The sequence below is a fragment of the Sinocyclocheilus grahami genome, unplaced genomic scaffold, assembly GCF_001515645.1.
Source record: "Sinocyclocheilus grahami isolate Dianchi unplaced genomic scaffold, SAMN03320097.WGS_v1.1 scaffold1409.1, whole genome shotgun sequence".
In the NCBI taxonomy this organism is placed as follows: domain Eukaryota; kingdom Metazoa; phylum Chordata; class Actinopteri; order Cypriniformes; family Cyprinidae; genus Sinocyclocheilus; species Sinocyclocheilus grahami.
This window is the reverse complement of record NW_015506588.1, coordinates 97366-111732: the sequence shown is the minus strand read 5'-3', so window position 1 is coordinate 111732 and position 14367 is coordinate 97366. Positions and strand designations below refer to the sequence as shown.

General features: G+C 37.3%; 1 protein-coding gene across 1 annotated transcript in view; it reads right to left on the bottom strand.

Moving 5' to 3' along the window:
* The window catches only part of LOC107570046 (rho GTPase-activating protein 21-like), a gene marked incomplete at its 5' end in the record, with an annotated part of 48035 nt that overhangs the window by 27334 nt on the left and 6334 nt on the right, over window positions 1–14367 (bottom strand). Inside the window, one exon of the mRNA XM_016256240.1 lies at window positions 768–860. Coding sequence (XP_016111726.1) covers window positions 768–860 — 93 coding nt within the window. The remainder of the gene's footprint in view (window positions 1–767; window positions 861–14367) is intronic.

Here is a 14367-nt window from a genome sequence, read left to right as displayed (position 1 = left end):
GTGGTTGCAATTTATTTTTCAACTCTGTTCCTGAGCATTATAACCCCAATTTGCTATTGTGTGCTGCGCATTTTACTGAAGACAGCTTCCACATCACGAGTGAGAAGTGCCGAATTCCCAAAAGCTTTTGTTGAAAGATGGAGCAAGGGGGCGTGGCAGTACTGAAACACCGTCTAAGCTGTTCGCCAATCACAACGCACTGGGACTGCTAACCAATCACAACACATTTAGTTTTTTCGGAAGGCAGACCTTCATCAAAGCCGGAACTAATCGAGCCGTTTGTGCCAGGCTGGGGAGAAAGGTATTTTAATAATGTAAATTATGTGAAAAATAATGCGTTTTTCGAACCACCAAGCATGAGAGCATGTTCTAGTACACCCCCAAAACAAAATCAAGACTTTGTAAAAAGAGCATAATGGGACCCCTTTAAAGTCATGTTTTGAGTGCAATTCAAAAAAGAGAAAACACAAAATAAAACAAAGCTAAAGATTAATTTGAATGATTTATTTTTCCCCCATACATGTCTATAGATATTGTGATAATATCATTATTGTGAATTATTTTACCCATGATATCATCTAGTGACAATCTGATACCATGACAGGCCTACAATGAACCAATCAGAACGATATGGAGGAAGGACAAGCATTTTCCGCTTACTGAGTGTCTGCTACATGTTAGTGTCTTAATACCCCAATTATGAATAACCAATGACGAGCATACACATTAAAAACATGTCTCCAGCCCTGTGTATTCTGTGTCTGTACCTGTGCAGAGTCCAGCTCCGTGCGCAGGGCCGCCCTCTTTCACCTGCTTGACAAAGATGGTGTCCATCGGCTCCAGTCTGTTCCGTGTTTTCCCTGATGACAAGAGACACAGAGCAAGAGTTATTCAAGAGTCTGATTACAAAACAACAATAATAAAAAACATACAAAATAAGCAGGACGCTTCCATGATTTTTCATGTTGTCATACATTGGAAAGGAATAGCAAATCTATCAATCTCTTTTTCATTTGCATTTCCAAAAATGTCAAAGTTAATGTCTTACACGACTTTTCAGACTGATATCGCATGATGAGACAGCACGTGTTAATCTACTGTACTCTAGTCAAGCTCAGTGAATCTTCTGTGGCAATCTTTCATACTCTGATCTGAGTAAAGTGTAAGATATGAGCATGCTTACGCGTGAGAGTGTGTTTGCACATATTTGACAGGGTTAGATCATGCTGACAACCGCATGCCTGCAGGGATACACCGAGGGAAAGTATGTGTGCTGTCTGAAACAAATATAACCTTTTATATAATGCATAGATCTGACTGGCTATCCACATCATGACAAATTGCACTGAATAGTATGCCATATTAAATGCTGCATGCCATATCTGACCTGCTAACTCATCCACTACGTTTTTACACATTTTGTCTACTAGTAAAAAAAAGAAAAAAAAGAAGAGGAATCATACTCCACAATGCACAGAAACTGCATAACAAAGCCTTTGCAAAATGCATCATCTTTGGGACAACTGCCATGAGCCAAATATTGAATTATCAGACACTGTAGGCCAATTATCTGCACGTTTTCATCATTTTCTGTGCTTAAGGAAAATCTGTAGAATTATGTGGAATGTTTAAACAGAGCTGACTAACCAAATTATTTAATAAGCAAACACTTAAGGGGCAGGAGACAAATGCCAATGTCTTTGTTCGCTGTTCAAGTTCTGCAGAATCCTATTATGGCAGATTATGACTGGCCTACATGTACAGTTGTCTGGGACCAGAAAAATCAAAGCCACACCAGCACAGAAAAGTGCACTGCAGAAAACACACACCCACTAAACACACAAAATCACTGATGTAAACAGATAAGTCTTGCAAATGCTTGCACTGACATATAGACATAGAAATGCAGTATTTGGAGCTGTGTTACACTGATGTGTGGTGTCAGGCTCCCTCTACAGGCAGATGAGGTATTGCAGAACATTTTCACTATGTACTGAATGATTTAATACATCACAGACCAAATTACATACTGAGCAGCACACTCTGGTTTCTGACATACATCTGGGTGTTTGTAATGTACATGCATTAGTTTCCGACTTCATGTCATGGTATGAAAAACTAAGAGACAAAATGGATGTTTGACTGTCAAGTCAATTTTATTTACAATTAAATATTGCTTTAAAGCCGCTTTACAGAAAATTCAGTGCGAGCGTCACAAAATTCAGGTTTCAGGAATCAGTAGTTACAAGTAGTATAACAAAGCAGCTCTACAGAGGAACCAAAAAGCAGTTTCCTCTGGCTTTTATGAGCAAATTGTGATTCCAAGTCCATATATTGCAACTAATGGTATTTAACTTAAAATAATAAATACTATAGCTAAAATAGCATGTAGTTTGACTTGCAGTAGGAGTCTGGAAGTTGGTGTCTCCTTGTGAAAAAGTGTGCTTAATTTTATTGAATGTGCACTTGTAAGCAGCACAGTTATTTAAGTAGAGTAGAGTAAAGAAGTTGTGGTATATGGTATGAACATCTTTTCTCAATCAGTTGCCATTTTCATTTTACTATTATTATTATTATTTCAAGCACCCCTGGTTTATCCAGTACTGAACGGATGGTTTTAGAGTAATTGGATACTATCAATATAGCGGCTCAGTACCAGACCAGGAGGTTAATATTTAATACCACTACATTTGAATTGTAGTTAAATCTGATTAGTATTGGCATCACGTGAGAAGCTATGGATAATATGATATGGCTCATCCTCATCTATTGAATCAGGCTGCCAAGACTGAATTTTTAATGGATTTATTGAGAGGTGAAAATAATCAAATGCTCTAAAGGATGTCCCACTGATACAGTTATACTATTACAGCCATCGACTAATGGGCTGTCGATGTCAATCACAATATCTGTGGTAATTTTCATTTCAAAGGTACTTAAATCTGCAATGCTTCAGAAGACTTAGAATATAGAGCATGAGTTGTACACTGATCAGCCACAACATTAAAACCACATTCTTAATATCATGTAAGTCCCCTTTGTGCTGCAAAAACAGTTCTGATATGTTAAGAGATGGACTCCACACGACATCTGAACGTGTCCTGTAGTATCTGGCACTGAGACAGATACTCGAAGTCCTGCAAATTGCAAAGTGGGGCCACTGTGTATCAGATTTGTTGGTCCAGAACATCCCATAGATGTTCTGGGGAATTTGGAGGCCAAGCCAACACCTTGAAGACTTTGTCATGTTCCTCAAACCACTTATGAACAAATTTTGCAGTGTGGCAGGGTGCATTATTCAGCTGAAAGAGGCCACTGCTCTCAGGGAACACCACTGACATGAAGGGGTGTATGTGGTCGGCATCTTTAGGTAGGTGGCACGTGCCAAAGTAGCATCCACATGAATGCCAGGACCCAACATTTCCCAGCAGAACATTGGCCAAGACATAACACAGCCTCTGCTGGCCTGCCTTCTACCCATGCATCCTGCTGCCATCTCTTGCCCATGCAAATGATGCATGCGCACCATCCACCTGATCTAAAAGAAAATGTGATTTAACAGACCAGGCAACCTTCTTCCATTGTTCCATTGTCCAAGTATGACACTCACATGTCCAATGCAGACGCTTTCTTTGGTTACAGGGGTCATCATGGGCCCTCTGACCTATTTGATGCTATACAGCCCCATATGCAGTAAGCTGTGATGCACTGTGTGTTCTGACACCTTTCTCACCATGTCCAGCATTAAGTTTTTCAGCAATTTGAGCTACAGTAGCTCTTCTGTGTGAACGGACATGACGGGCTTGCCTTCACTCCCTATGTGCATCAATGAGCCTTGGATGCCCATGACCCAGACGCTGGTTCACCGACTGTCCTTCCTTGCACCACTTGGTAAATAGGTAATAACCAATAAATATGGGGAACACCCCACATGACTTGCCATTTTGGAGATGCTCTGACTGAAGTCTAATAGCCATCACTATTTAGCCCTTGTTAAAGTCACTCATCTTTTTGCTTGCCCATTTGTCCAGCTTCCAACACATGACATTCAAGAGCTTACTGTTCACTTGCTGCCTAATATATCCCACCTTTTGATAGGTGCCATTGTAACGATATAATCAATGTTATTCACATCACCTGTCAGTGGTTTTAATGTTGTGGCTGATCAGTGTATATTTATTTATTTAGGTTTTAACGCCATATCAGCTGCATGCTAATCATTCTAAAAACATGTTAGCAATACAATAACTACATGCTGATTATGTTAGCAACATGCTAATCATGCTAGAAACATGATTAACAACATGCTAATCACATTAGAAACATGCTAGTAACATGCTAATCATGTTAAAACATACTAGCATCGTGCTAGAAACATGCATATTAACATCTATCTACATTTTCAAACTTCAAGCTTTTACAATTGCTTTAACCTTTCAGGCTAGGCTTTCCAAGCCAACCTCAAAGTTTGTCTTGACAAACTTTTTATTATCTAGTTTCTGAATAATATCCTTGTCTAAAATAATTTAAAATCGGACATTCTATTACAATGTTTTACACTCAAAAAATTCTTAAACCAGTCACAAACTGGTTTCTCTTCTACTTTCAATAAATATGAACGAGTGAGTCTTGAATGTCCGATTCAACATCTTGTATATACAACCTGTAGCTATACTACTATAGTATACTAATAATTGTAAGGTGTTCAGTTTAAAAGACTCAAGTGCTTATAGGTTTAACAGACCAGGCAACCTTCTTCCATTGTTCCATTGTCCAAGTATGACACTCACATGTCCAATGCAGACGCTTTCTTTGGTTACAGGGGTCATCATGGGCCCTCTGACCTATTTGATGCTATACAGCCCCATATGCAGTAAGCTGTGATGCACTGTGTGTTCTGACACCTTTCTCACCATGTCCAGCATTAAGTTTTTCAGCAATTTGAGCTACAGTAGCTCTTCTGTGTGAACGGACATGACGGGCTTGCCTTCACTCCCTATGTGCATCAATGAGCCTTGGATGCCCATGACCCAGACGCTGGTTCACCGACTGTCCTTCCTTGCACCACTTGGTAAATAGGTAATAACCAATAAATATGGGGAACACCCCACATGACTTGCCATTTTGGAGATGCTCTGACTGAAGTCTAGTAGCCATCACTATTTAGCCCTTGTTAAAGTCACTCATCTTTTTGCTTGCCCATTTGTCCAGCTTCCAACACATGACATTCAAGAGCTTACTGTTCACTTGCTGCCTAATATATCCCACCTTTTGATAGGTGCCATTGTAACGATATAATCAATGTTATTCACATCACCTGTCAGTGGTTTTAATGTTGTGGCTGATCAGTGTATATTTATTTATTTAGGTTTTAACGCCATATCAGCTGCATGCTAATCATTCTAAAAACATGTTAGCAATACAATAACTACATGCTGATTATGTTAGCAACATGCTAATCATGCTAGAAACATGATTAACAACATGCTAATCACATTAGAAACATGCTAGTAACATGCTAATCATGTTAAAACATACTAGCATTGTGCTAGAAACATGCCATTAACATCTATCTACATTTTCAAACTTCAAGCTTTTACAATTGCTTTAACCTTTCAGGCTAGGCTTTCCAAGCCAACCTCAAAGTTTGTCTTGACAAACTTTTTATTATCTAGTTTCTGAATAATATCATTGTCTAAAATAATTTAAAATCGGACATTCTATTACAATGTTTTACACTCAAAAAATTCTGAAACCAGTCACAAACTGGTTTCTCTTCTCCTTTCAATAAATATGAACGAGTGAGTCTTGAATGTCCGATTCAACATCTTGTATATACAACCTGTAGCTATACTACTATAGTATACTAATAATTGTAAGGTGTTCAGTTTAAAAGACTCAAGTGCTTATAGGCAGGACATAGAATCTGTGCAAATTAAGAAATGATGTTGCCGTTCCTTTTCTATTGGTTCTATAGCTAACATAAATGCATAATCTTCAGCTGTGAAAATTGAACTTTGTCCATGGATGCTCTTGCCAAAACGTTTTGACCCAATCTCTAATGCGGCAGGTACATCTGACTTTGATCCATCTGTGTACACTGGCACATGAGATGGTAAGCTGCATCTTATATTCAAGAATCCCTCCTGATAAACATTCAAATGATTTAGATTGTTTTTATACTGAGCCATGTGCATCATATTACATTTTTTTTAAATATATATCCCAAGGCGATATAGGGCTCAAATGTGTTGATGTTATGATATTCATATTAATATCCAAGTTTTCCAAATGGGATTGTATACGGATTTCAAAAGGACTGATATATCTAGGTCTAGCCTCATATAGATGTAAATACTGAAGGTGGAAGACTGAAGAATGCTGGGTTACTTTTGTTAGTTTTTTTAATCAGTGTATATTTTACTTTTAATGTGAAGCACAGCATGAATATTCAACATGCTCCTTTGTACAGTACTTCACAGAAAAAAGAAAAATCGATAACATGAAGGTGAATAAATGATGACAATCTGCAGTTTCAGAACAGTTTAAAGCATATTTTTAGAGCTGAGAAACTAACAGCTATAACTCTATTCTGATCTGAATGTGTCCACATGTGAGATGTTTCACACTGGCTGGTGTGCCAGCTGGCCCTCGGGTGACTCATTCAAACTGGCTTTTCTTCAACACATCAATAGAGGGCAGAGGAGGGCACGCTGAAAAAAACCCCCGGCTTTGTGTGGACAGGTTTGTGTAACCCCCCAGCGTCTGAAATCTCTTTTGTTAGTCTATGTGAGTGTGTATGGGCTTGTGAATAAAGAACAATGCTTCCACAACAAACACACAGCTTTTACTGGACAGTTTGCTTCTCACTAGCTTGCAGTATAAAACTAAAATCCCCAGCTTAGTTCATATCCCAGTGTTCTCTTCTCCAGGGCTCTTTCTTCTTTCAGCGTGAGGTATATAAAATAAATGACTGATGTTTTCAGCTTGAACTGCACTCACCCTCAAAACCCAGCCAGTGTCAACACACTATATGACTTATTGTGAGAAATCAAGAACTGTTCTGCTGTAGGCAATCTGCACCTGCACCTCAAACTGTTCGTGTGGAACCAGTGTCAGGCAGTCAGGTATACAGTGCTTTAGGGTTTGTGGGGCAAATGAGTTCAACCCAAAACCAGGCTCTGTGGTAACTGCCTGAACCACTTGATTTACACAAGCATATCTTATTCTTCTCTACCATCTAAAATCCCCGATATATTCAGTGAAGTTTCTTCATTCTTCATTTATTCATCTGGTGTAAAAATACATTTAAAGCAGGTGTTTTGACCAGATTTTGTTCGAAAACTCAATAATATGCTTCACATTATCATTCAAACGTTTGGAATAATTAGGATATTTTTTATGTTTTTCAAATAAGTCTCCTATGCTCACCAAGGCTGCATTTTTTTGATAAAAAAATACAGTAAAAACAGCAATATTGTAAAATATTTTTACGAATTAAAAACACTGTTCCTATTATCAATGTTAAAAACTACGTTTTAAAATCAATGTTTTTGCTGCTTAATATTTTTGTGGAAGCGTTGATACTTTTTTCAGAAATATTTGATGAATGTCAGCATTTAAAAAAAAAAAAAAAAACTTTTGTAAAATTAAACGTGAATTTAAATTAATCAATTCTATCACTTTAAACATTTTAATGGGTCCTTGCTAAATAAAAAATATTACTTTCTTTTTTGTTTTATATAAAAAAAGTTTGTAATGGTAGTGTATGGTGGTTAACAACTGATAATTATAAGAAATGTTTCTTAAGCACCAAATCAGCATATGCAAATGATTTCTAAGAAATCATGTGATACTGAATGCATGGCTGCTGAAAATTCAGCTTTGCCATCACAGGAATAACTTGCATTTTAAAATATTTAAAATCAATGTTTTTGCTGCTTAATATTTTTGTGGAAGCGTTGATACTTTTTTCAGAAATATTTGATGAATGTCAGCATTTAAAAAAAAAAAAAAAAACTTTTGTAAAATTAAACGTGAATTTAAATTAATCAATTCTATCACTTTAAACATTTTAATGGGTCCTTGCTAAATAAAAAATATTACTTTCTTTTTTGTTTTATATAAAAAAAGTTTGTAATGGTAGTGTAATGGTAATGTTTCTTAAGCACCAAATCAGCATATGCAAATGATTTCTAAGAAATCATGTGATACTGAATGCATGGCTGCTGAAAATTCAGCTTTGCCATCACAGGAATAAATTGCATTTTAAAATATATTAAAATAGAACATTTTAGATTGTATTAATATTTCACAATATTACTGTTTTTACTGCATTTATCATCAAATAAATGCAGTATGTGAGCATAAGTGATGTCTTTCAAAAAGCTTTTAGCCTGAGACAGTCAGTGAAAGAGCCTAAAAAAGCCAAATCTGATTGGCTGACTGCACAAATTCATAATGTATTCTCTGGTTGATACAAAGAGCTCTGCCAAACTCTGCTCTATAATCTTTACTCTAGTATTTTCCACTCTTCTCTATTTGACCTAATCTTTCCTCCGTCTTTTTTCCGTCTCTGTGTGTGTTATTTTGGCTAAAGTCTCTCGTGCACAGCTGGCCCTCCTGTTGTTTTGTGTTGGATAATGTTGTTTGGCAGCGGTTGGGAGGACGCCCATTCCCTTGATTCCCCTCAACATTACACAGCAGGGCCAAATTCCAATGGAGGGAGAAAGGGAATAATTAAGGAACTGGACTTGGTATGCAGCACAAGTGTAAAAGACATGAAAGGCCATCACTTATCTGACTCTCGTGAACAGAAAACCGCAGGAATATACTGTGCAAGATAGTATTATGACAGTGCTGAGAAAACCCTGATGATCCATGAATTTAAAAGAAATGGAAACAACTCAAAAATGTAACATTTCCTCATTTAATTTCTCAAATTAATAACAAGACGTCCTCATATCTGTTTCTAATATGCTCTAAATGGCAAGTCATTTGATTTAAAATACAGTATAAACACCAAAGGATCACTGTGTGTTCTTACCCATCATCATTCTGAGCTGTCAGTCACCTTGTATGTTGCCTAGAAACCACATATCACACACCATACATTTCAATAAAAAGCTGCACAAGCTGCCACCTCTATTGAACACACCACAAAACATGTCGGTAATGCATCAATCAGTCCAACACCGAAATCACTGCAGTGACCTTGGTCAACCAGAGTTTTGACAATGGCAATATCAATATCTGGAGAGCATGATGATAGACCTATAGGTGTATATATATATGTGTGTATGTATGTATATATATATATATATGTAGGTCTTTGGTGTTTCTAGTCAAATTAACATATTTTCCAAACCGATAACAGTGTCACAATGAGGTTAGCTGCATTGAAAACAGATGAGAGCATATATATACAGCTCCTAATCGGGGCGAAGTTTTGTCCACAAAATGATAGGAGCACACATTATTTTCATTATTATTTCATACACAGTTTTTTAACTTTAGCAGTGCAAGCCATGCTCGTTTACTTTTGTCATCATTTATGCAAGGCAAACAGCGCCAGATATGGACAGATTTGCTGGTACGCAAAGTATTTTACAGGAATTCCTTAAGCTTATTGCTGTTACTGTGGCAGCCAACAACAGCATAGCTTAACCCTGCACACATTTTTATATTTAGTTAAACATGTTTTAATATGGATTTCTATGGAGACCGGAACACGAGAGCACTGAACTTTCTTCTCCGGTGTCCTATTGCACCAGAGCTGAAAAGTTAGAGCTGCTATATATATATATATATATATATATATATATATATATATATATATATATATATATATATATATATATACACACATATATATACATATATATACATATATACATATATACATGCACACGTTTTGTCCACAAAATGATAGGAGCACACATTATTTTCATTATTATTTCATACACAGTTTTTTAACTTTAGCAGTGCAAGCCATGCTCGTTTACTTTTGTCATCATTTATGCAAGGCAAACAGCGCCAGATATGGACAGATTTGCTGGTACGCAAAGTATTTTACAGGAATTCCTTAAGCTTATTGCTGTTACTGTGGCAGCCAACAACAGCATAGCTTAACCCTGCACACATTTTTATATTTAGTTAAACATGTTTTAATATGGATTTCTATGGAGACCGGAACACGAGAGCACTGAACTTTCTTCTCCGGTGTCCTATTGCACCAGAGCTGAAAAGTTAGAGCTGCACCCTTTACATTACAGACATGGATTTGCATTTCCTTCAGCCTGAGCCTTATTCATTTCACTTTTGTCTTGAAAGCGCTTTTACATTTGCAAAAAATATAAATTTTTATATTAAAAACAACCAAGCAAACCCAGCCCAGATGAGAAAAAGTAATGCAAAAGTAACGTAACATTACTTTTCATAAAAAGTAACAAATTAACACAATTAGTTACTTTTTAGGGAGTGAAGCTATATTGAAATGCATTACTTTTAAAAGCAATACTGCACATAACACTGGACCTGTTCATCTGTATCAGGTGCAGGAACACAGTAAAAGTTGAGGACAGCAGCCAAGCTTTTGTGTGACAGCCGAGCCAAAAACACATTGTTTTTTGGGAACCCAGAGCTTTCTTATTTACGAGCATTCTCCATATCTACTGCAGTCAGGCAGCTCTAATGTAATAAACAGCGGAGACACAAGAGTCCGTGTCTGGAGCGCATCCAAAATGAGTCTGGCCAATGTGCATAAGGTGGGGTTTTACTGGTCCTCCAAGAATCGTATGGAATTCTATTTGCTTGTGCTATTGCTCCCATCACTGTCCTAATGGACGCCACCCAAAACACTGGCAAGAAAATAAAATGAAATGAAATATCTCTGGCATGTATTTTCACAGAAAAGAAAAACAAATATTTGAACAGATGTTGACTTTTTTTATTTTTACAGCATCTTTATTCAACTGTATCAAAGACTTAAAGCAAAAAACAATAGGGGGAATTCACCACGAATGAACTGTGACCGTAGATATGAGATATTTATTTATCCACATTGTTTAAAGGTATAACGCAATTCGTGCAATAGAGCAAACAAACTGATCACAAGGGAAAATTAATGCGTACTGGTCCTCCAAGAATCGTATGGAATTCTATTTGCTTGTGCTATTGCTCCCATCACTGTCCTAATGGACGCCACCCAAAACACTGGCAAGAAAATAAAATGAAATGAAATATCTCTGGCATGTATTTTCACAGAAAAGAAAAACAAATATTTGAACAGATGTTGACTTTTTTATTCAACTGTATCAAAGACTTAAAGCAAAAAACAATAGGGGGAATTCACCACGAATGAACTGTGACCGTAGATATGAGATATTTATTTATCCGCATTGTTTTAAGGTATAACGCAATTCGTGCAATAGAGCAAACAAACTGATCACAAGGGAAAATTAATGCACCCACATATTGGCAGAAACTAAATAGTCACATTTTCTTAAAGGGGCCTTCCTACCAGTTCAATGAGTTTTCAAAGTGAGTGGGGCTACCAGGCACAACACCAAAGAAATTTAAAGCATAACTGAGACAAAGCGAAGTGTTGCTCAATGCATTTGTGGTTGGTTAGGACCAAATGTTTGATTTGAATTCTGATTAACATTTATTAGTTAATTCTATTATTATACACAATTAACTTTTCTTGTCACATCTGGATAGGACATTGTGTTTACAGCTAGCTTTTTGTGGGTGAATTTCGTGCATTCTATAATGAGACGCAGGGTTTGCGCCAAAAAAAACTGTTTCGTTAAAATTTGCCCTAATATGCGAGTTCCCCCTCCTCAGCTCAACACCTTACACATCTCAGGAGGAAGAGATGCTGGGAACTAAGTGAAATATATTCTGGGCTTTACAGCATTAAAGCAAAAGACAACAAACACACAAAAACATTGTGTCATTCTTTCAAACATATTTTAAAGGCAGTAAACGCGCTGATCTCATAAAGCTGTTTATACACAGCTCAAATTGGATGACTTCCAACCATTCCACCCTGATTGTCTGCACGTGGAGAGCAGATCTCCATCCACACACATGTCAGACAAATAAACATCCTAATTACTGTGAGGAAACATTTAGTCCTATGTAATGATAAGAAGCAGAAAGAGGAAGAAAACATCCTAGTTTGTCTTGTTTGGTGACATACCCAGAGGAAATGACTCAGAGTATTTCTTAGACTTGGAATAAACTCAAGTGAGTGCAAAAGCTCGAACTTGATTTCACTCACTGTTGCATTCTGAAATGTGCCAGGTTGTAATTCATAAAGCAAAATAATCTGTCATTTAAAGGGACAGTTCACACAAAAATTTAAATTATGTCATCTTTTACTTACTTTCATGTTGTTCCAATCCTTTCTTTTGTGGAACACTCTAAAAATATATTTTGGAAAATGTTTTTTTTAAGTCAATATCGACAATGGACAAAAATGGTTATTTTTGTTCCACAGAATAAAAAAGTAATACAGGTTTGAAACTGTAAATGATGACAGAACTGCATGTCAGTTTGAACTATTAACTACATCTGAACCATTTGGCATTACAGACTTGTACTATATATTGCTAAATCTGTGCAAATGTTGGAGTCATTGTTGAGATCTCTTCTAAAGTAGACACGTGTGAGACTATTGGGAGTTTTTTTTAAGGAGAAAAATCTGAGAAGCAGAAGACTTCAGTAAAACTTTGCATTTAATATTTTTGCTGTCTAGGTTAAACAAGTGAAATATTTAAAATATATTATTATTTGTGTTCGCTAAAGCACAAATTACTAAGATAAGGAGAGGGACTTCTAGAGGGGACCTAGAAACCAGAATATCAGAGGCTCTTTTGGGGTCTTTTGATATGGGCCGTAATAAATCAACTAGCAAAAGAGACGGTGACGTGTGAGCGCCACTGACAGAGTCTTCACTCCTATTGGTAGTCGCTCACGAAATTCGCTGTTCATTTGCATAAAGTTAAACAATTCTTAACTTTTGTCGCTTGACACCCCCACATTCTGTCGCCAACGGTCACTGTCACTCGTGTCACTGGAAGTCACCAGCTGTCCATTGAAAATGAATGGGAGCATGTCGCTATGTTGCTGGGTGTCGCTGGCAGTGTGAACGGGGCTTTAGGGGTAAAGATGGTACAAAGATGTTTTGATGGGTACTGCCCCAGTGATAAGCTGTTGTACCCCTAAAGGTAAAATTTTTGCACATTTTTTTTCTTAGAGTGCATCTACCAATGCTTTAGCAACCATTCAGTGCACACTCTGAGATTTGAAGAGCATTACTGCCCTTCAGCAGAGTAATACAAGCTGCCAAATGAAGGCGTGTGTTACACATATGGGCAGCATTTCCTTAACACTACAATAAATCTGTGTGTGTGTCTGTGAGAGAGTCTCAAGTTACACACCCCCATCGCAGCATTCTTTGGAATGCACCATTTAAGAACGGTTACGAGAAATTTCTGCAGCTCAATTTCCTGCAGGAAAACCTCTATACCAAATCTGTCACTGAAAGGCCAATCAATTCTCTACAGTCCTTCTGGAAAACATCCCTATACAGCCGTCAGTTGTAATATGCCTTTATATTTGCCTGTTAAGGGTTGTGATTAGTGTCTTAAAGGGTTAGTTCACACGTAATAATAAATAAACAATGCAACACCCGCTGAGTGGCATTAAACAGCTTGAAAGATCAAAGACAATTTTTTATATAACTCTGACTGGATTCGTCTGAAAGAAGAAAGTCATATACACCTAGGATGCCTCGGGGGTGAGTAAAACACAGCCTAATTTTCATTTTTGGGTGAACTAACCCTTTAATTACTGCAGACTATTAAGCACACTGGAATTATTTTATCTGTGAATTAGTTTTTTATTTGGGCATGAAGGACCAACAAAACTTGGCTTTAATCAGATTCACATTATAGCAGGCCTTGAATTCCAACTAGGGCTGAACGATTAATTGCATTTGCGATAATATCACGATATGAGAAAATGCGATTTTTCAATCGCAGAGGCTGCGATTACACGTCACGTGACACGCGAGAGTGAAGAGGTGTGTTCCACTTGAAGATCGATCGGTGTATGACATCAAAGTACAGCGAGCGAGAGAAAGCATAAGTAGACGTCCCTGCTCTTATAGCTCTCGCAGTACTTTGATGACACACACCGATCGGTCTAAGCAGCGCTGCCTCAAGTCGAGCGCGAGCCATCAGCAGAAAAAAATAAAATAAATCAGTAAACAGCCAAAGGACGTAACTTAGAATGGGAGATGGATCAGTCTGTGAAAGGGAAGAGAAAAGCCATAGATGAAGTCGCACAGACCCAGGC